The sequence below is a fragment of the Engystomops pustulosus genome, chromosome 4 (assembly GCF_040894005.1).
Source record: "Engystomops pustulosus chromosome 4, aEngPut4.maternal, whole genome shotgun sequence".
Classification (NCBI taxonomy): Eukaryota; Metazoa; Chordata; class Amphibia; order Anura; family Leptodactylidae; genus Engystomops; species Engystomops pustulosus.
In genome coordinates this window covers 170,623,023-170,646,842 of record NC_092414.1, presented here as the reverse complement: position 1 = coordinate 170,646,842, position 23,820 = coordinate 170,623,023, and the positions used below count along the sequence as shown (strand labels likewise).

The following is a 23,820-nucleotide window of genomic DNA, read 5'->3' as shown; positions in this document are numbered from 1 at the left end:
TGCACCGAGCTGGACCAGGTGAAGGTAAGCGGTCCTTATGCGACACATTTTCGGTTTTTAAATGCGGCGGTTTTTCCGAATACGTCGGGTTTTCGTTCGGCCACGCCCCCCGATTTCCGTCGCGCGCATGCCAGCGCCGATACGCCACAATCCGATCGCGTGCGCCAAAATCCCGGGGCAATTTAAGTACAAGCGGCGCAAAACGGAAATATTCGGGTAACACGTCGGGAAAACGCGAATCGGGCCCTTAATAAATGACCCCCAATATATGTGGAGAACACATTGCAGATGCATGGAAACATCTGCAATGTGTTCTTCAAACATAATGTTCTTCACATACTATTGTGAAGAACACCGTTCTGCACGCGTGTCTTCGGATAAGTTAGCAGATGTACGGAAACATCTGCAATGTGTTTTTCACTGTGTTCTTTCAATGTATTCTTTCAGTGAAAACATCTGCAAACATCTGCAATGTGTTCTTCAGTGTTCTTTCAATGTGTTCTTTTAGTGAAAAATGTATGTACTTTGCACATTCTTTTAGGTGCAAACTGCTTGCACAGGTATTTAAGAAGAGCCTGCACCACAATTGCGACCATTTTGTGGCGCAGCTGTACACATGCGACACAAATTAGGGGGAGTTCCGCAGCTCAGTCGGACCGTGCGCCAGATTTAACATGTAAAGTCCAACAGAATTGTGTCGCATGTCCTATGTTAAAGGTGCACCAAAAAAAAGTTGTCGGGGCAGTGCAGTGAGTGCCAGATTAATGAAGAACATGCACCAGAAATCTGAAATCTGGCGCACCCTGCACACTACACTACACTGCATTTAGTGCATTTGACACTTTTCTTAGTAAATGCCCCATTGTTTTACAATGTTTAAAAAAAAGAAAGCCCACTGTTGGGCTAACATTTGCATGCCAACCATGTGATCCAGAAGATGAAGATCCTGTAAGTTAAATTACCCAAAATTTTGCATCCCCTTTATATAGAATTAGTATTGTCAAAATACTAGTCAAACGTCACCAAATCTGGAGATTAGGCTACATGCACATGGCAGGCATACATCGGCGCTGCAGAGAGGAGCAGGGGATGAGCACTGATCACCCCGTCCCTCTCCATAAGAATACACAGCGCACGCCATGGTATTCCGTAGAAAGTAGGACATATCCTATCATTCTATGGGCTACGGAACGGTACGGTGCCGCACATGTGCTGCACTGTACCGCTCCCATATGCCGCCGCAAGGCCATTGTATAGTATATACAAAGTATATACGTCCCCCATACGTTTGTGTGAATGTAGCCTAAATTTGTACAACTGATGGACAAACTGATGTAAAACTACATTTTAGGAGCTGCTTTATGAAGGGTTGTGGCTTATTAGACTGTTTTATACTTGACCTGACTTTCCAATCATTATGATTCTGGCTTTGTCCATTATGATGCTGCGAATGAGTCGGTACAATTATCTTAAAGTGCTGTAATGGATAATTTGAAAGATTAGATGCAGTTACCTCTAAGCTGCTGAAAGCAGGACATTCCTTCTTCTGACTCAGAAGAATGCCTTAGGACGCCGTTGCTTGGTTTGGGTCTCTCATATTCTCGGTCAGGCAACATAGTTTGCTCACTCTCTTCAGAATTATCCTTGCAAATAGAGAGAGACTGAGGAAATCCGAACATCAGAAGAGAAGAGAAGAAGAGTAAGGCACCACAGAGCAGAAACCCGGCCCACCATGCACCAATCCACCTTGGATCCTCAGGTGTTATTTCCAGCTTACCTAAAACACAACATAACACTACATTAGTACATATACTTGCACCATAACAAATCATAATATATCTGAAAATGATGTATTGTACTATAATGTAGCAGAAACTGTAGGCTCCATAAAGCACCTGCATGTAAGTTTCAGCACCTTGGACAAGGACACCTTCCCAAAGCACTGCTACATCATCGACAGACTAGCCTAAAAAAATCCAAGGCGATACTCAGTCTGGCTTGTAATTAGATAGCTCTTACAGTGTTATATACTGTATATATCTAAGTGCTAAAATTAGTTTGGAGAAAGACCTTTTATTTTAGAGTGTCCCTCTTCCATAAGTGCTTCAAGGATCAACCTGCATCCTGAAGTGCACACAAATCTCTGCATCAAGCTGCTTCTTTATTACTCTCCAGGAATTTGTTTTGGTATATGGGAAATATTGAACAGCTCACTGATGGGGGTGGATAACCAACACTTGTACCCATCAGCTGTGAATACTGAGAATGGAGCTGGAGGCAGTCGGTTCCATGCTGAATGTAGTGGTCATAAGCCAAAACTGCAGCCAAAGCTTCCATCAATATATATTTCTGGACAATATATTTCTTGAAAATTACAATACCACTACAGTATATCATCCCATAAAGATGTCAGGGAAATATTCAACAGATGATTTCTTTCTATAACCAGAATAACTTGCATCCATAAATTTTACATTTCCCCTTTCTGATTCATAACAAAAATTGAAAATATTTGGCCGTTGTTGGAATGAGGTTACATGGGCCCAGCACGAGTAATAACGCTGAGAGTCCACTCTTCATCAAAACAAGACATGTCTCATCTTATAATCTATAATAACAGTGATAAGAAATAACTTCTAGTATCAAGTCCATGTTAAATTCAACTAAGAAAAGAAAGTTTTGCGCTGAAATTTTGGCACAATATTTAAGACTAGAGGCTGTGTGCTCGAGTATTTTAGTGGACCACTGAATTTGCTCACGGAACTTTTCAATGTGCATCATTTTCTGCATGTTCCAAGAGCAAATGATCTTATAGGTAGTAAATCTAGAAGCTAAATCAGTCAAGGGGGCAGGACTTCAAAGTTTTCCCCGGTGGGTCAGAGGTACCATTGACCAAAGGGTTGGCACGACTTTTAATCTTCTTTGTGACCTATTGGGGAATGTGTCTTGCCTTCTATTGGCTCAATTCAGATCTTGGTTGAATAACGTTACAAATATAGGTGGTCCCTGCGTTAAGGACACTCGACTTACAGATGACCCCCTAGTTACAGATGGACCTCTCTGCTCACTGGTGAAGCTCTCTGGATGCTTTACTTTAGTCCCAGGCTGCATTTATCAGCTGTAAGCGGTCTGTAATGAAGCTTTATTGATAATCTTTGTTCCCATGACATCACAAAACTTGAAAATCCAAAAACATTGTTTTGTCTGGAGATACAATGATAAAATATACAGTTCCGACTTACATACAAATTCAACATAAGTACAAACCTAAAGAACCAATCTTATACATAACCCGGGGACGGCTTGTATTACTCACTTTGAATGTAGCAGGAGTCAGAATGTGATTATTGGAGAAAAGGAGGGAGAATTTCTTTAAATATATGTTTCCTATCTTACTTTTAATTTAGAATTAAAGGTGACTCTTCAGCAATCTTTGAAACATCTATGTTTCTGATATACATTTTTTTTTATCAAATAAATTATAGTTTACAAATCCTGTTAATGATTGGTTCTTTGTCATTTAAATGCACTTACTGGTGTCAGCAAGTAGAGCGTCAACATAAATCTTGGTACAGAAGGACCCCAGGATGAACCCACAGGCTGGCCCAAATACCAGCATGGCGAACAGGATACCTGCAACACAAGCAAAATATTTTTCTTTTAGTAATTAACATAAATTGTAGGCAGAATTCTTCCACAGAGAACAAAACCGCTGTGTGCACATGCTGAGATGGCGGAGCTCTGATGTACCAAGGAAAACAACCAAAATGCTTCATTATTGTTAAGACAATAACGCTTTTCAAATAGATTTTACCTAAAATGAAAATATTGTAGTCCTGGAAAAAAGATACTTATTGCCATTCTATATTTAATATGGAATCATTTCGCATTCTGCAAGATAAACACATCATTTAGTGATATGAGATTAAGTTCTGTATTCTTAGGAATAGGACTGTGTATAAAGATACCACGAAGAGAGAACGGTAAGACATTTTGCAGCGAGGTGTTCTTCTTGAGAGCTTTGCTGCCACCTTCTGTACTCAATGAAAATTGGCAATACAAGATTTTCTTATTACATAAGTACATTATACGGTTGATTTCCATAGAGGATATGTCTAGATATTGAACTGATGATGTCAAATAAAACAAATCATGGTGATTGGAATAACTCTGTGGGCAGGTTTCAGCCCCCTGATAACTCTGACAACTGATTGTGTTCCCGGGCAATTCTTTGCCAGGTCCTGTAGATCTGTGCTATAGCCTCCGCCAGTTCCTGAGAAAACTGGCATACATGCCCATGTGTTTAGGCAGTATCTGGCTGTACAAACATTATACTTTATTTGGTTTTAGTGGAGTCAATTCAAAGTTTCCATTATTGAGTAGACCCGAACCACCAAGTTCAGGTCCGTAAAGAACAATAGCAGTTCGGGTCCTCTGGACTCGAACCCAAACTATATCAGAAGTCTAGTTTCTGGTTCAGCTCAACACACTGGCAGTAATAATGGCACAGATCACACGTTAATTATTTAACCGGTTAAAGGGGTTATCCAGGTTTAAAAAATTTTTTAAAACCTGGGGAGGGCTATTTAAACATAATAAACATGTACTTACCTCCTCCTGTGCTGCCGATGTCCCGCGCCGCGGCCCGTCTTCTCCGTGCGCCGGTTTCAGTACAAGGGCGCACAGGGAGCTTCCGGCCGGCCGGAAGCTCCCATGCGCACCATCTCCCAGCGCTTACAACGCTGAGAGATAGGGACGGATGGGAGGAGCCGTCCACAACGCGGACCGGAAGCTCCCTGTGCGCGGCTTCCGTGCCCCTGTTTGTCTACAGGGGCACGGATTGAAGTGACCGCGGCGCGGGACATCGACGGCGCCGGAGGAGGTAAGTTCACGTTTATTATGTTTAACTATCCCTCCCCAGCCCGGCCATAAAAAATTTTTTAAACCCGGATAACCGCTTTAAGGACCCGGCCCTTTCCTGTTTTTTCATTTTTCACTCCCCACCTTCAAAATTCTATAACTTTTTTATTTTTACACGTAAAGAGCTGTGTGATGACTTGTTTTCTGCGTAACAAATTGCACTTCATAGTGATGGTATTAAATATTCCATGCCATGTACTCGGAAGCGGGAAGAAAGTTCCAAATGCAGTGAAAATGGTGAAAAAACGCATTTGCGCCATTTTCTTGTGGGCTTGGATATTACGTCTTTAACTGAGCGCCCCAAATGACATGTCTACTTTATTCTTTGGGTCGGTACGATTAAGGGGATACCAAATTTGTATAGGTTTTATAATGTTTTCATACATTTACAAAAATTAAAACCTAATGTACAAAAATTATTTTTTTGATTTTGCCAACTTCTGGCGCTAATAACTTTTTTATACTTTGGTGTATGGAGCTGTGGGTGGTGTCATTTTTGCAAAATTTGATAATATTTTCAATGATATCATTTTTAGGACTGTACGACCTTTTGATCACTTTTTATAGATTTTTTTATATTTTTCAAGTGGCAAAAAAGTGCCATTTTCGACTTTGGGGCGCTATTTTCCGTTACGGGGTTAAACTAATTGAAAAACTGTTATCATATTTTGATAGATCGGGCATTTTCGGATGCGTCGATACCTAATGTGTTTATGATTTTTACAGTTTATTTATATTTATGTCAGTTCTAGGGAAAGGGGGGTGATTTGAAATTTTATGTTTTTTTATTATTATTTTTTTTTTAACTTTTTTTTATTTTTATTTTTACTATTTTTCAGACTCCCTAGGGTACTTTAACCCTAGGTTGTCTGATCGATCCTATCATATACTGCCATACTATAGTATGGCAGTATATGGGGATTTTCCTCTTCATTCATTACAATGTGCTATCAGCACATTGTAATGAAGGGGTTAAAGCGAAATAGCCTCGGGTCTTGTGTCGCAAGATCAAGCACTTACATGCACCAGGAAGAACAGGTAACAACACATGCAGGATATCGGGTGCATGATCTTAGTGAATCGCGACACAGTGCATTATTGTCAAACAATGCACTTTCGGTGAACTCAGTGGACGGGGTAGGTAAATGTGCCCTGTCCTGTATTTGGGGAAACGTGGTGCATTAAATGGAGTCCTGCAGAATTAACCTTTATGTTACCATTGTTAAACCTACTAATATCCCTTGACTTTCATCATTCTGATATCCACCAAAAGAATGTATTGATGCCACATCCAATTTGATGTGAATTAATTTCAATGAGCATGAAGAAGAGTGTTAATCAGACGTAAGATTACTTGACACAATTCTAAAATGTTCACTCAAAGGTGTCTGAATAATGAAACATTGTAATCCCCATAATAAGGGTCAACTCGAGAGTACCATTTATGGAAGTTACTAAAGTGCGTTATGTTCCAAAGAAGCATCTTGTAAAGGACCATTACATATCTATAAGGGCAGAAATGCCTTTTGTAAGCATATTTGGATATGTACAATCTTCAATTACAAAGTGGTGGTGGATAGACGCAACTTAAGAAAACTCTGAATTTTCCTCACCTTTAAGCTGGTCTCTCATGTCTTTAACTTATACAGGGTTATATATAAGCACATTCAAGCACTGATTCCCTCATTCCTCTAATATATATGTATGTAAGGTCCTAGAGCAGTGATGGCGAACCTTTTAGAGACCGAGTGCCCAAACTACAACCAAGACCCACTTATTTATCGCAAAGTGCCAACACAGAAGTTTAATTTGTGATTTACACTCCCTCCTCTGTCACAGTTTTTTATTGATATCAGCACCCTGGGGAACACCAATAAAGCAGAAAATAGAAGAAATCTGGATGATCATTGTAGCTTTCCTCCAGAGTCCCATAAACAGGAAGAATTGTCAGGGCCGGAGCAGGAACTACAATGATAATCCAGATCTCTCCACACCTTCCCACTCCTCCTGTAGTCCCAGGTAGCGCTGTCACTTAGCTATGTGCACAGCAAGTCTTGGGCTGTCTGAGACTGCAGGAAGATACCTGGAGTCCTCTCTGGTGATGGCCTGAGTGCCCACAGAAAGGGCTCTGAGTGCCACCTCTGGCACCCGTGCCATAGGTTAGCCACCACTGTCCTAGAGGGTACTAGAAACAGAAATTATGTGTTGTGACAGATACCACTGGTGACCCATGTACACAGCTGACCTACACTCGGGTCCTTTGGCTTCTACTGAGATGTGTGAACTTTTGATAGGGATAAGAGAACACTGTGTATGGTTCTCTCTTTACCATCGAATATATGACAGACTTAGCAACCAAGGCACATAATATAGCCTATGGTGAAGATGTGAGCAGAGCCATAGAGGGGTATCATTGCAGCTACTTTCGTCTTCAAATTGTCTTAAAATTTCACGCCTGCCATTTTGCACCAAGTTTTCTCCTTTTTCCAATTACCTTGATTCTCCACTTTAGTCAAGTTACTTTACTTATCATGGGAATATGGGTATGGTAGACACATATGAACCAATATGGATATGGTAGACAGGTTTATGAAGTTTCGTACATTATGGGGCACATTTACTTACCCGGTCTTGTCGCGATCCACCGGTGCGTTCTCCGTCGAGGATTCGGGTCTTCCGGCGATTCACTAAGGTAGTGTGCCCGATGTCCACCAGTTGTCGCTGCTGCGCTAAAGTCCGCCGAGTTTTACCGGAGTTCACTATCCTATTCCTGGTGCAGGTAAGCACGTGTCAAGTTCGTGACACATTTTTTTTTTTAAATTCTGTGTTTTTTCCGAATCTGTCGGGTTTTCTGATGGCCACGCCCCCCGATTCCTGTCAAGTGAAAGCCTGCGCCGATGCGCCACAATCCGATCTTGTGCGCCAAAATCCCGGGGCAATTCAGGAAAAACCAGCGCAAATCGGAAAAATACGGGAAGCCCGACGAAAATGGCCCTTAGTAAATGACCCCCTATGTGTTACATTATATTATACTACACTTTTATAAATCTGATGCGCAAAAAACATGGTGAATGATACTGTCTGTGTGTCCCATAGTGAAATGTAGCAGGAGATCTGCTCCCCCCTCACCCGCCTCTTCAATAAAACACCTCATTACCTCATTATTCTGCAGATGGAGAGTAGCCAGAGTATGGTGGAATGGTACACTGTTACTCCATCTGCTCTCCCATATCACAAGAATATTATCTATCTTCTATCTATTATCTATCGATCTACATTATTCCAGGTTGATGTATTGCTAGCTTTATATATACAATTTTCCAATTGATTAATTCATGAAAAAGAAAAGAATGATCAGAGATAGACACATGGAACAACTGTTGTCAAAATCTCTTATTCCAGAAAGTAAAAGACATTGCATTAAAAGCAGCCATGTAATGAAATTTGGACCCTGAATCATATCCAAGTTGCCCGCGTACAATGTAAGTGAAATGTTCATTAGTAAAATCATCAGATGCCCTGCTTAATATGCAAGCGCCTTTGTGAGTCCCGTCTCTACTTCAGCATCATTAGAATATCATAAAAATGAAGCTCTTTTGATTTACATTCATACATATTCATAGCTGGAAATGGCTGTGTCAACAGTGCATGTGCCTGGAGCCTCCTTCATCTGGAGAGGTCGGTAATGGCGACAAATTTGTCTGTGAGCCATGAGGATGAGGCATGACATGCAATATCACTAATTTTATTACGCATCGGGCATTTAATAGTGGCAATACCGGTACAGGGGATGACTATATACATAATAAGGGAAGAGCCAAAGGAAACAATACAGTGTAAATGAAAGCTATACGTAACACAGCATTGACAGCCATTGTGCTGACTTCTGCCGCTTTGTATGATGTTGACTATAGGGATTTACTGTGAGATAAAGTACCAGCACAAGTAATTCCTCTGTATTACATTCCACTTTTGAAATGTAAAGTAAAGCCCCTGGTCCAGAAATGTCTTTGACCTCATCAGCCGTCATTCTTGTCCATACAATGAAGATGGAGGGTCCTGTGATCCAGCTCATGAGGTAAAAGACATTTCCGAACCAGGGGCTGTACCGTGCATTGCCATGATTCAGAACTTTTAACAGATGTATATTTATATGTATATATACAACAGGAGGTAAAGTGACCAACCCCTTTAAAACGAAATGTTTCAATTCTTTTCAGGAGCAACTACAGTTCATAGTAATGCACTTACCTGCCTCCAACTTTAAAGAGTTTTTCCAGGCTAAAGATAATGATAACCTATCCATAAGATAGGCCATTTATAGTAGATTTACTGGGGTCTGACACCTTACATTCCCAACTATCAGCCGCTGTTAGCTATTAATACACACTTAATAGAACAGTGGCAGAACCAAGTTACTGCAGCTTAGCCTTCTTTCAGGTGACCGAAAGTACCTATTTAATGAGAGAGGTCTCACACTTCATCACATTTAGGCCCCATCCACATGGCTGTCGTGCGGTCAAATATCCGGCACAAGTATACATCTCCATAGATGGCTATAGTGTCACGGCAGCGGTACAGTGCCACACAAGTGCAGCACCGTACCATTCCATACACAGGGAAAACATAACACATACTCTATATTTCCCCATATGTTCGGCTGGGCAGTGCTGTTTCTTATGGATAGGGGAGCTCACGCCTCCTCTCCTGGCTCCAACATGTAGTCACCCAAGCTATGGCCAGGTAAGCACACATTTTGCCACGTTTGTGTAAATGTACTCTAAATATGTATACATGCTCCTGATTTGTTAATCTACTGCTAACATTCTGGGATAGTGAGAAGAATACCACCTCCCAAGAACAATGGGAGGGGGGAGCTATTATACACTGCTATTATATACTGACGTTCACTCCGCTTTTCCGCACATGCCAGGTCCAGCCTAGCAAAGAATTGTACCCTAGCCTGTGTTAGTTCACTCACCAGCCCACTCCACTGAAAGCATAGCCCTTTCATCCTCTTCCATGCCCAGTTGGCGAGGGGGTGGCTTAGTGGGAAAAATAGTTGCAATTCCTGGTCGTGCACCAAGAATTGTGACCATTTCAGGGCCATAATTGCCATGTACACCATGATCTGCACATCTACAGGGTGACATGCCAGAATTAATAATAACTATTCCTTTATTTATATAGCGCACACAGATTACGCAGCGCTGTACAGAACTTGCCAAATCAGTCCCTGTCCCCATGGGGCTCACAATCTAATCAGCATCTAACCTAACAGTATGTTTTAGATTGTGAGAGGAAACTGGAGGACCTGGATGAAACCCACGCAAACACATAGAGAACATACAAACTCTTTTCAGATGTTGACCTGGAATTACTAAGAGATTACAACTTTTTAGTGATTCTCCTTGCTGGAATTGAAATCTACACCATAATTGAGCTGGCGTACATTGTAGCTATAACCTGTGTCAGAAAGGTTATAGTAAATTTGGCTGGTCAGATCATTCCTGTCCCACCAGGCTACTTTTTTTTTTTTAAAGTAGTGCACGTGTTGGAAAATGGGCAAAAACTAGAACATTTCATGGCACGCCGCGGCAACTGTGAATTTTTCATGTCTTGTACATAGAGGAATTGCAGGAATTGATCCCCCAGTTCATGGCATTAGAGATAGATGTGTTTTTCACTTACTGACATATTCCCTGACAAGGTGAGCAGCCATTTTAGGATTCAACAAGTAAGGTCTAAAAGGCAACTTGGGCAAGTAAGTTACTATATATTCCTAATGTATAGTCAAATATAGTTTTCTGGGTGGGGGTTATTTCACATTGACTGCCCTTTTGGTGGCAATGCCAGTGTGTATACCAGCTGACTAATGATATAAGCGCATATGCACAATGAGCAATGGTGACCTCCGAGGGTACAACCTCTGTATTTCTACAAAAGTGCAGTGTCACATCTAACTCCTGTACATAAAAATCTCCAATAATATTAAGCCTTCATTTATGATGCCGCTAATAGGCTCTTAAAAGCAGGAAACACCAGACGATGCCTCTTGTTTTCCCTTTAATGTACTCCTCACAGCATGTGGTATTTTCAGTTTGCTCATAAAACTCTTACAACCCATCTGAACACGTTGATTAAATTCCAGAATATGACCATTAACAGTACACTTTTATGATTTAGATGATGGAGAGCGGCCGCAAATCATAAGAAAACATTCCCTCAATTACCGAATGAAATAATAACATCTCCAGAGTTAATATATACCTGTTATCAGACAATCTGTATGTCTTATATATCCACAGTCCATGTTCTGGGACTGTTACTTAAGAACACTCAACTTACATACGACCCCTAGTTACAAACGGACCACTGGATATTGGTAATTTATTGTACTTTAGTTCTAGGCTACAATAAACAGCTATAACAGTTATCAAATGTGTCTGTAATGAAGATTTATTGTTAACCCCTTCCCACCGCAGCCCTTTTTCGTTTTTGTGTTTTCATTTTTCACTCCCCACATTCAAAAATCTGTAACTTTTTTATTTTTCCATGTACAGAGCTGTGTGACTTGATTTCTGCATAACAAATTACACTTCATAGTGATGGTATTTAATATTCCATGCCGTGTACTGGGAAGCGGGAAAAAATTAGTGCCGTTTTCTTGTGGGCTTGAACTTTACGGATTTCACTGTGCGCCCCAAATGACATGTCTACTTTATTCTTTGGCTCGGTACGATTACAGGGATTCCAAATTTGTATAGGTTTTATAATGTTTTCATACATTTAAAAAAATTAAAACCTTCTGTACAACATTTTTTTGGGGGATTTTGATGACGTTTACAATGTTATCAATTTTAGGGCTGTACGACCTTTTGATCACTTTTTATAGAATTTTAAATTCTTTTTTAAATGGCAAAAAAGTGCCATTTTCGACTTTGGGCGCGATTTTCCGTTACGGGGTTAAACGCAGTGAAAAACCATTATCATATTTTGATAGATCGGGCATTTTCGGAAGCGGCGATACCTAATGTGTATGATTTTTACAGTTTATTTATATTTATATCAGTTCTAGGGAAAGGGGGGTGATTTGAATTTTTAGGTTTTTTTTATTATAATTTTTTTTTTTTTACTATTTTTCAGACTCCCTAGGGTACTTTAACCCTAGGGTTTCTGTACGATCCTATCATATACTGCATGGGCGCCGCCATCTTGTCGTGGATCGCCGATGACATCACGGGGAGCGGCGATCCGTCACCATGGTAGCCTCGGGTGTTCTGAATACCCGAGGCTACTTCGTTTTAACCCATGCATTACAATGTGCTAATTGCACATTGTAATGCATGGGGAGTAAAATCCACATATACTGCCATACAGTAGTATGGCAGTATATGATAGGATGAATCAGACTACCTAGGGTTAGAGTACCCTAGGGAGTCTGAAAAATAGTAAAAGTAAAAATAAAAAAAAGTTTAAAAAAATAATAATAATAATAAAAACCTAAAAATTCAAATCACCCCCTTTCCCTAGAACTGATCTAAAAATAAATAAACAGTAAAAATCATAAACACATTAGGTATCGGCGCGTGTGAAAATGCCTGATCTATCAAAATATAATAAAGTTTTTTCACTGTGTTTAACCCAGTAACGGAAAATAGCGTCCAAAGTCGAAAATGGCATTTTTTGCCATTTTGAAAAATATAAAAAAATTCATTAAAAGTGATCAAAAGGTCGCACAGTCCCAAAAATTATAGCAATGAAAACGCCATCAAAATTTGCAAAAAATGACACTATCCACAGCTCCGTACACCAAAGTATGAAAAAGTTATTGGCGCCAGAAGATGGCAAAATGAAAAAAAAAAATTTTGTACAGGAGGTTTTAATTTTTTTAAATGTATGAAAACATTATAAAACCTATACAAATTTGGTATCCACGTGATCGTACCGACCCAAAGAATAAAGTAGTCATTTGGGACGCAGAGTGAAAGCTGCAAAATCCAAGCCCACAAGAAAACGTCGCAAATGTGGTTTTTCACCATTTTCACTGCATTTGGAATTTTTTTCCCGCTTCCCAGTACACGCCATGGAATATTAAATACCGTCACTATGAAGTGCAATTTGTTACGCAGAAAATAAGCCATAACACAGCTCTTTATGTGAAAAAACAAAAAAGTTATAGATTTTTGAAGTTGGTGAGTGAAAAATGGAAGTGAAAAAACTAAAAAAAGGCCAAGTCGTTAAGGGGTTAAGAACAAACAGACCCTACAGACCCTATCTTGTATGTAACCCGGGGACTGCCTCTATTATATTCCAAGTACGTCTGAGGAGAAGACCAGAAGTTGGCCCCATATGATCTGATACTCTATCCTGAAGATCAATGATCTTTTTTTTTTATTTTGGAGAAACCTCTTTAAAGGGGATGTGACCAAATTTGTAATTTTATTTCATATGTAAATGAACTCTGTTAAAAATGACAATCATCATCTGTATAATCTGAATGAGGGACTGGTGTAGATTATGCTCCAGTTAATTCTAAGTGGCTGAATACTGTCGCATTAGTATTGAGGTGAATGAAGCAGAGGGTCACATTGTTTGGACCCCCCGTTATCACAAACTTTTCCGTTTTCTTATGGATAGAGGATAACTTTGAGACAATGGGGGTCATTTACTAAGGGCCCGATTTGCGTTTTCCCGACGTGTTACCCGAATATTTCCGATTAGTGCTGATTTTCCCTGAAATGCCCCGGGTTTTTGGCGCACGCGATCGGCATGCACACGATAGAAATCGGGGGCGTGGCCAAACGAAAACCGACGGATTCGGAGAAACTGCGCATTAAAAAAAAAAAGAGTCGCCGGACACACGCTTACCTTCACCCACCAATGGATCGTGAGAAAAAGTTAAATCCAGCTCACCTCCAGCCTATGAGCATATTGGACACAGAACCAACCCTTCTGCTAGGGTAAACTTGTAATGAATAAAATCCAACCAAGCTCCAAAGGCTTCAAGCTTATTAGTTTGTCATTCCATATTTCCACAGTGCATTTCCAACAAAAACTAACATGTTTCATCATGTTGAATCATGAGAATGTAATAAACTTGAAGTCTTTGGAGCCTGGTTGGATCGTTGGAATTTTATTTGCTGAATGTGTTGGTCTATCTATCTATTTGGGGGCACGTTTGAGGGCTTCCTATCTACTGGGGGCATGTGCGGGGGCTACCTATCTACTGGGGGGCATGCGCAGGGACTACCTATCTATTGGGGGCATGTGTAGGGGCTACCTATCTACTGGGGTCATGTTAAGGGGCTACCTATCTACTGGGGGTATGTGCAGAGGCTACCTATCTACTGGGGGCATGGGCGGGAGCCTACATACAGTATATACTGTACATGTAGTGTTGCATTCTGTGCTTTGCTATATGAACAGACCCTTAATGATTTAGGGGCTTCTATGTGTAGTCAGTTCAGGGGGTGCAGTATGTATAATAAATTAGGGATAATGTACTCAGTATAATTAATTCCTAGGAACTATATGTAGAAGAATTAATTTATGAAGCACTTATATGTGATGTGGCTTGATAGTTTAAGATGGGAAACTAAAGTGTGATGGAGGGCAAAAATCTTATCAGTCAGGGGCCCAAAATTCCTACTGGCGGACTTGCAAACTGCATCTGTAAAGCAACTAAAACTTTAATTTCTTTGTCCTGCAAGCCTCATTATATAAGGAATATTGCCATGTTTTTACTCGGTTGGTAAATATATACAGTCTTATGGTAGAATTGCTATAGCAGGCGCACGTTATGAAGCTATAGGTTGATGGTCTAATATAGGATCAATGAAAAAGATATCATGTAAACGCTTGCCGTACAGCGCTTGCTTTTACTCATTTGTCCACTAGATGGAGCTCTAACACCACACTAATAATTGAAACTGCATTTTTAGCACAAATTTCACCTTGCCAAAATCAATAACCATAATAGAACCAGTTATATTTGAGATAGACATATGGCGGCTTTTCTATTATTCAAGTATAATAGGAGGCAGCATTCATAGGATGTTTAACCTATAGAAATCTTGAATTGCAGGAACAATCCCCATACATAACTTCTCTCTGACATAAAAAATCAAAGTCAAATAAAAATGATGAGCAAAATATGCAAATATGCAATAAAATACCATAGACGGTGTAATTTATTATTCATGGACAACTCTGCTGATGAAGTTGGAGCAGATTCACAAGGAAACTCGCAGCACCAGTGTGCATAATCTTAAAGCCTTGCTTGTCCCACATTCCTGGCTGGTGCAGGGCTGAAGGATTTTACATGTCTGTGTGAGTCTGTGGAGGGATTACAGAGATATATTTAACACATAGCGGAGCTTGTCATGTTTTGCTCAGTGTTATGACGACCATCTGTTAGGCCTGCGCACAGGGCAGGAGGGCACTATCAGTCCAATTTGGTAATCTTTATTATTCTGACCCTCTGATAAATTGTAATATGTTACTGAGAATCTGGCATATTGTTATAGAAAACAATATGGGTCACTTCTCGTAGTAAATACATATAGGGGCTCATTTACTAAGGGTCCGTCGGCCGCATTTTCGACGGGTTTCCCGACTATCTCCATTTTGCGCCGAATTTCCCCAGGATTTTGGCGCACGCTATCGAATTTTGGTGCATTGGCGCCGGAATTTAAAAAAGGATTTGTGTCGCAAGATCAGAACTTACATGCACCAGGAAGAAGCAGGTGAACTCCGGTGGACCTTGGTGCCGCAGCGACACATGCAGGAACTCGGGCGCACAACCTTATTGAATCACGCCAGACCCGAATCCTCGCCGGACAACGCACCGCGGGATCGTGATGGGACTGGGTAAGTAAATCTGCCCCATAGTCTCAAAAATATAACAATTCTTTAAGATATTTTTAGTTTCTGTGTGTCCCAACACTCAGACATTAACTAATAACTGCTAACAGTAGCAGAATACATAGAATAACCCTCAACCCACTTAGTAATACTGCTTCATGATGAAACCCCCACCGCTCTGGCACTGCCGCATACATCAGGAGGCTAAGCCTACCTGGCGTAGAAATATGCTTCAGATTCTGAACTTTCACTTGGGAAAGTTCGCTGGCTGCAGCGAGTGGACAGGCATTAGGGAGGAATGGCCTTCCATGCCCCCATGGTGTGGAACTATTGTAAAGGGGATAATACTTTATATAATTATACAGGCAATCCCCGGGTTACGTACAGGTTCTTTGGGGTTTTACTTAAGTTGACTTTGTATGTAAGTCGGAACTGTATATTTTATAATTGTAGTTCCAGACATTTTTTTTTTTTGCCCCAGTGACAATTGGAGTTTCAAAATTTTTTGCTGTAATTGGACCAAGGATTATCAATTAAACTTCATCACAGACACCTTACAGCTGATCCCTGCAGTCTGGGACTAAAGCATCCAGAGAGCTTAACCAAAAGGTCACAGGGGGCAGAGAGGTCCGTCTGTAACTAGGGATTGTCTGTAAGTCAAGTGTCCTTAAGTAGGCGACCGCCTGTATGCTCGAATACAAGCCAACCCAAGTATAAGCCGAGGTACCTAATCTTACCACCAAAAACTGGGAAAACCTATTGGGGGTCATTTACTAAGGACCCGAATCGCTTTTTTTCGTCGGGTTTCCCAAATTTTTCCGAATAGCGCCAAATTGCCCCGGGTTTTTGGCGCACGCGATCGGATTGTGGCGCTTTGGCGGGGGCATGCATGCGGCGGAAATCAGGGGCTTGGCCGCCTGAAAGCCCGACGGATTTGGAAAAATCGTAGTATTTTTTTAAAAAAAAGTGTCGCTTGACACGCACTTACCTGCACCAATAAATAGAAGGTGAACCCCGGTGAACTCCAGCGGACCTCGGCACAGCAGCGACACCTAGTGGATATCGGCGCACAGAACTCAGTGAATGCCGCCCGGACCCGAATCAGCGTCTGAGAACCCGCCGCTGGATCGCGATTGGACCAGGTAAGTAAATCTTCCCCATTGACTCAAGTATATGCTGAGGGTGGAAAATGAATTGGTCACAGCTTCTTCAGTATATAGCCTGCCAGTCCCCTGTAGTGTATACCCTGCCCCCAGTGGTATATAGCCAGCCTCTTCCCCCAGTAGTATATAGCCAGCCCCCTGTAGTATAAAGCCAGACAGCCCACTGTAGCATATAACTAGCTCCATGTAGTATATAGCCAGCCCCTTGTAGTATATAGCCAGCCCGTGTAATATAAAGCCAGCCAGCCCCCAGTAATATATAGCCTGCCAGTCCCTGTATTGTATAGTCTGACAGACCCTGTAGTATATAGCCTGCCAGACCCTGTAGTATATAGCCAGACCCCTTTTGTATATAGCCAGCCAGCCCCCGTTAGTATATAGGCAGCCCTGAGGAAAATGTAGCTGGTCAGCCTCCAGTATGCTCGGCACATAAAAACTGAGTACTCACTATTCCGACGCCCTGGGCAGCTCCTTCTTACTTCATGTACACCAGCACCAGCTCCAGGTCAGCGACAGGTCCGTATTAATGTGTCGGTCTTTAGACCAGTGTAGAGTACAACTAGACAGTTCTCTGCTGCACCAGATTAATCATTGTGTCTGATGCTGGATGATGAATCTGGTGCAGTATAAGACTGGTGAGTTGCAATTTGCACCTCCTATTAGTTGTTCTAGTTTGCTGCACCACAATATTAGGAGGAGTCGTAAAACAGCCTAAAAATGGTCTAAAACCTTTAGTAAATGTGGCTCATGGCATTTCAGGTGCACACTCCAGTATTCTGGTGTAGACAGATTGATACATCTCCTCCATTGTTTGTAATGTATAACCCATCTGGCTGCACTTCCCAAAATTAAGGTAATTAAATCTGCCCCAATGTATATGCAGATGTGCCAACTTCAACTTCTCGACTATATGACTAGTTGAGAGTTGAGCTTAACCCACTGCCATGAGATAGCGACAAGTTGATAAGGATAAAATATTGGAAGAACCCTTTAATTATTACCGCTATCCATCTACACGTGCAACATATTCACTTTGTCGCTAGAAATATTAGAGCGAATGTGCTCATCAGCAACCCCCCCCCCCCCCCACCGTGGAGACTCTAAGCCATTCATCAGCGCTCACGTTTGCTATGGAGTAGACACTGACTCAGGTGTAGTGGGAGCACTGTCTCCTATTGATTTGTTACGCTCCTTTAGTAAAGTCAGTGGAGCGGAGGGAATTTTAAAGCAATCCTGACAGATGTTTCCGAGTGCCTGCAGCTGTTAATTAATGAGGGGCAATATTGGAATGATTCACTTTAATGTTCAGTGCCTTTTATGACAGGATCACACAGATCCCAGCCCTGCAGATGCTTCAAGCGTGTAGAAGGGGCTTTTTTTATGAGGCATCTACATAGCACTTCCAGAATGGATTAGAGGCCAAGAGTGAGAATGCCAGCTTTGTTGTACATGCTTACGGCCCATCTTGCAGAAGATGTTGAATGTGCAGCTGAGGCCACAGTACAACGAAAAGATCTGGAGCTGCTATTCTGTCACTCCGACTGTAAGAATAGAATGGCTCAGCGAGTAGAATATTAGGACTGGTTATCACATGTACTTGTTGTATTACTATACATTAACTTTATTGATAATTGTTATATTGTAAGGCGATAGCTCTTAGTATGAGGCATGAGGTTCCTGACTTGTTCGGTGGATTTTATCCTAAAGTACAGAACCCACGTTGACAGGATCATTAAGATCCATGTTGCTTGGACTTTGGGTCAGTAGACACATTTTTGGAATGGGATTTGGAAATATTAGGCACTACATCTGTCTGATTGCAGTATGAGGCCTTAAATGGGCACTAACTTTCCAACAAACTTTACCAAAATCAATAGAAAAAGGAATATAATAATCTTATTTGAGAAAAGTGCTTTGAAAGGAAATCTACCACTAGGATGAAGGATTGTAAACCCAGCACACTGATGTACTGGTGTGTGCCCCCTCTGGCAGGATCTGCTCTTCTTTAAGCTTCTTATGCCATTGTTTTAAAGAAAAAAATGGCTTTAAATATTATGCAAAGGAGTCTGAGGGGCTCTAGGCTCCATAACCACCTAAGAAGCCAGGTGCCCCCCAGACTCATTTGCATGATTTGAAAAGCCTTTTTTTGTAAAAACCAGGACATAAGAATCTTAAAGAAGAGCAGATCCTGCCAGAGGGGGCACACACCAGTATGTCAGTGTGCTTGGTTTACAATCCTTCATCCTGGTGGTAGATGTCCTTTAACTTCTAATTTTTCTCTAACTTCCTCCCTATTATATTTCACTTTGAAATGATTGCTGAATTTCATCTTGCTAGCATCAAAAGGTCACTGGGGTACCAGATTACATAGAAGCGCTATAGACAGGGGAGGGGAGCGCTATAGAAAGCGGAGGGGTTGCAAATAGTCATAGCAGCTATGTCTGCATACAACAGCTCAAAAAGAACTAAAATAAAGACAGAGGGGGAGATATATCATTGCTTTTACGCAAGCTTTTTGCCATAGAAGCAATGATATAATCACAATTTCTTGCAGTGTGAAAAAATCCAGCAACTACACCACTTCCACTCCGTGTGGACATGGAGGGGTGCAGCTGCCCCCGGGGTGGGTGGGCATGGGACGTTTCTGTCCGGTGCCTGCCCAATTTTTAAAAATCAGCAACCATTTGATGATTTTTACTGAAAACTATGCCAGGTCGGACCTGGCGTAGTTTTGTCCGCAGGTTGCAATGGCCAACAGATTAATTATGAGGTGTAAGTCTCATGATGTATCCGCCGCAGTGGCACAAGGGGGGGAGGGTGGCTTTAACGTGCACCAGTGTTTGATCTACCCAAGAATCTACATAGGTAAAACTACTAAACAATGCAGAATACAAGTCATATAATGTGTTTGCATATTTCTCATTCACTGGAAATACATATTGTACTTTTAAATTATGTAAATGTTGTTTAAAAGACACAAATTTATCAGGATACTGATGATTTATGCCCATATGTCTTCTGCATCCTTAAATGGGTTTCCGGGATTAGTATTAATGATAAGCTATTCATAGCATACTGTGGGTGATCAATCTCTGAGAGGGGATTCTATGGATGGGTTATCAGTAAGTACAAACCAGAAAACCACTTTATCATGTGCTCATCGATAGGGATCTGCTCACATTGTACCTCCACATGCATCTGATGGCATACAAATCACATATAGTTACTACACAGAGGTTTGGACTTGCAGTAGCGACATGGGTCACAAATAGTGCCTTTAAGAACGCTTCATTTAAATTAAAGAATCAGTAGCATTTCAGTTCCATGAAATGTAAAGAAAAATTCCAAAAACATAAACCTTCTCTAGAGTGAAAAAAAGCTTGATTACTGGGGGTTCCCAATGCTATACCCCCTCCCCCAAATCAACAGGATGGTGATGCTCAACCAGAATAACCAAGTTTACACTTGGAGTTATGGAATTCTTGGAGCTGGATATAACCTCATATCTGTTTCTTTGCCTCTTGTTACCGGTTCATCATCAGTTTTTGGTTTCCATAGTCAGCGCCAGGGCTCTATGGCTTGAAATGCACATGATCAGTGATCTATGCTGGATGATAAGCGTCAACTCTAAATTGAACAATTTTTATTTGGTCTAATTTGGGTGGGTATCTTCAGAACTTGGATGTACTATCCAGATGCCATCCTCCAGGTTTTTCTATTTTTCTAAGTATGGAACTCTATATAGTTCTTGGTTAATGCATTACCAGTATGTGTCTACATGTCAATGAAAAAAAAGTCTTCACTATGATGATGGCTAAATCATATCTCAAGTATGTTCCAGGTACATTTATCATTTTACTTATTACATTCCCATCTTTTAGTTCACACGTCATCCTTATGAACTGTGTAATTTACAACCATTACAGCAGTTTAAAGCCAGAACAACCTTTTCCCGCCAAGTAATCCAAGGTACCTGGGGCGATGCATCACACTCTGCATCCATCTATTGACACCATATGTGAATGTTGGAAAAGCTTCAAGACCAGCAGCACTTTATCAACAGCTTATCGAGATGGGGTATTTTTTGTCAGAAAGATGGAGATTAATTGTTGCCATCTTAGCGCACGCTCATATTAATGAGTAAATAACAATGGCGCTCTTATCTGCTGTGTTAAGTAATTTGAAAACAGATCAGTGAACTATGGGGAGAATTAATCAAAGATGTGCTCCGCTTTACTCATGTAATTGATTGCCGGGATATTACAGTATTGCTCTTTTTTATTATTACTGATCTATTGCACAAATTTGCAGCTAGAAAATGTGTTATTTAACTGTCAGGGGATTTGACTAATGACATAAAGGAGCAGATAATGGACTGGGAGATAGAAATGTGAGGTTGTAATGAAACTCAAAGTGCACTTTTAAAGCACTGAGGGTTTGTAATTTTAAAGAAATAATATTTAACAAATTAATCTCCCTTGCCAATCATTGAGTATAGAAAAATGAATCAGACAATTATCACACTTCATGTTCTTAACTAAAGTGTAATCCATGGCCGGAATCCTGATTGTGAGACTAAGCATTATGGCCTACACCAATACTTTCACCTATAGTATCCTGGACTATTCTGGTCTCAAATGACAAAAAAAGTGTACAGTATATTTTTCCCCATGGGTGGTGTCTATTATTGCAGTTTATTTTTATTACTACCATTCAAGTCAATGCCACTGACTCACCTTATGCCATTCCAGACTCACCTTATGGACTAAGAGATACAGTTTCCCAACTTCTAGTTAATAGATAAAAACTATTTATATTATTCAATTACTGACATAAATGTATTTACTCAAAGAATATACTGTAGTAAATTGTATTAAATATACTGAAAAGTAAAAGGTTATAAAGTCACAACCAGAAAAACAATAGGAGAATTCTGTTTTTTTTTTTTGGATTGGGTGAAAGAGAGTTGCCAATACCATGTACATATAATCTATCATTAAAAAATAATAATAATGCAAAAAAAAGCAATCTTGATTAAATAATGGCAAAAAATGACTCCTGATATGAAATTGTAAAAATACAAGTGTCTGTTTTCTGGATTGGACTAAGTGGTGGTTGCTTGTTTCAGAAAGCAGAGACTTGGGAGCATTGAAATAGGACTTAGAAGACTGTGGTCACACAATGCAGTTTCTGCTACGATTTGGCCACAGAAACAAGTTGAAAACAATGAGAAGCAGAATTCTGTCAGATTTTGTAGTAGATGAAATCTATAGCTTTTATTAAATAAATATTTTTGGAGAAATATGTTGTCTGCTGCCTGAATGTTTTTGTAAACCTTCAGAAACCTCCCATTTCGCAAAAAATTAAAAAATAAGGTTCTCTTCTAAGACAGAAATTAAACAGATGGACAGGTTAGAGGAAGATCAGGATGCAACTGCAGTTTAGATGTGCAGAACTAGTTCAGTGAGATAGAAAAGAGGGGAAAAATAGGTGGTTACAGGGGAAGTGAGTACTAGATAGGTTCAGAGAGTGCAACACTTCTTACATCTCACCTACAAGAGCCCACCCAAGAAGAGAGAAGGAAAAATCTGACTGGATAAGAGAATCAACACTGCTCTTTAGAATCTTACTTGGAAGAGCCTGCCCACGCAGAAAGAGAGAGAGGCAGAAACATCTGATTGGATGCAAGAATACAAAAATGCTCTTACACCACACCTGGAGGAGCCCGCCCAAGCAGAAGGCATGAAAACAAGCAGAAACATCTGATTGGATCGGAGAGTACAACAATGCTGTTTCATCACACCTGGAAAAGTCTGGACATGCAAAAAGGATGACGACAAGCAGAAACATCTGATTGGATCTGAGAGTACAACATTGCTCTCATTTCACACACAGGGGAGCCCACAGGATGAAGAGAGGGAGAAACATCTGATTGCTTCAGAAAGTACAACAAAGCTTTTATATCACACCCGTAGGAGCCTGTCCAGGCAAAAAGGATTGAGTGAGGAAGAAACATCTAATTGGATCTGAGAGTACAACTATGCTCTTATATCACACCCATGCAGAACAGATGAAGAGAGGCGGAAACATCGACTACACAAAAGGAGAGCAGGCACCGCCACAATGTAAGCAAATAATGTATCCACGCATCCCAATAATTGATGCAACAATCAGAACAAGGAAAAAGTTGGATGCGTACAGGGAATCACATAACCAAAAAATCCATTTATTGAGAGGAGGAAACATCTGATTGGTTCACAAAGTAGAACAATGCTCTTATATCACACCCAGAGGGGCCTTCCCATGCAGAATAGATTAAAAGAGGAAGAAACATCTAATTGGATCTGAGAGTACAACAATGCTCTTATATCACATCTGGAGGGGCCCACCCATACGGAATGGGTGAAGAGAGGCAGAAACATCTGATTGGTTGAGAAAGTACAACAAAGCTCTTACATCACATCGCAAGAGCCCACCCAAGCAATAAAGCAGAAACACCTGATTGCCCATGCAGAAAGTATGAAGAGAGAAAAGATACCTTGACACAAACCAAAACAGAGGGAAAATACAAACTATGCAGGTTACACAAATTCTGACTCAACTGACCTTAAAGAAATATTGACTGCTGTCAAAGACTAGAATTTTATTTGTACACTATGTACATTATAATGATGAACTTTTCAACATAAAAACTGAACATATTGCACCGAAACATCAACCTGCTATGGTTTAAGAGAAAGAGAAGCCACTTCTGCAAACCATGAATCATGACATATCTTTTACGGCATGTGCTTTCACTAAATGAGAAAATCAGTGAAAGGCACAAGCCCAATGGCTGGAGAATATTTATGGCCAGGTAACTGCCTGACTG

At 40.7% G+C, this 23,820-nt stretch overlaps 1 protein-coding gene across 1 annotated transcript in view; it reads right to left on the bottom strand.

Annotated features, from left to right (window-relative positions):
* The window catches only part of SLCO3A1 (solute carrier organic anion transporter family member 3A1), a 235,173-nt gene that overhangs the window by 98,984 nt on the left and 112,369 nt on the right, over positions 1-23,820 (bottom strand). The window contains exons 3-4 of the mRNA XM_072148553.1: positions 3,535-3,633; positions 1,514-1,777 (exon numbers count right to left, since the gene is read on the bottom strand). Of these exons, the coding sequence (XP_072004654.1) occupies positions 1,514-1,777; positions 3,535-3,633 (363 nt within the window). The remainder of the gene's footprint in view (positions 1-1,513; positions 1,778-3,534; positions 3,634-23,820) is intronic.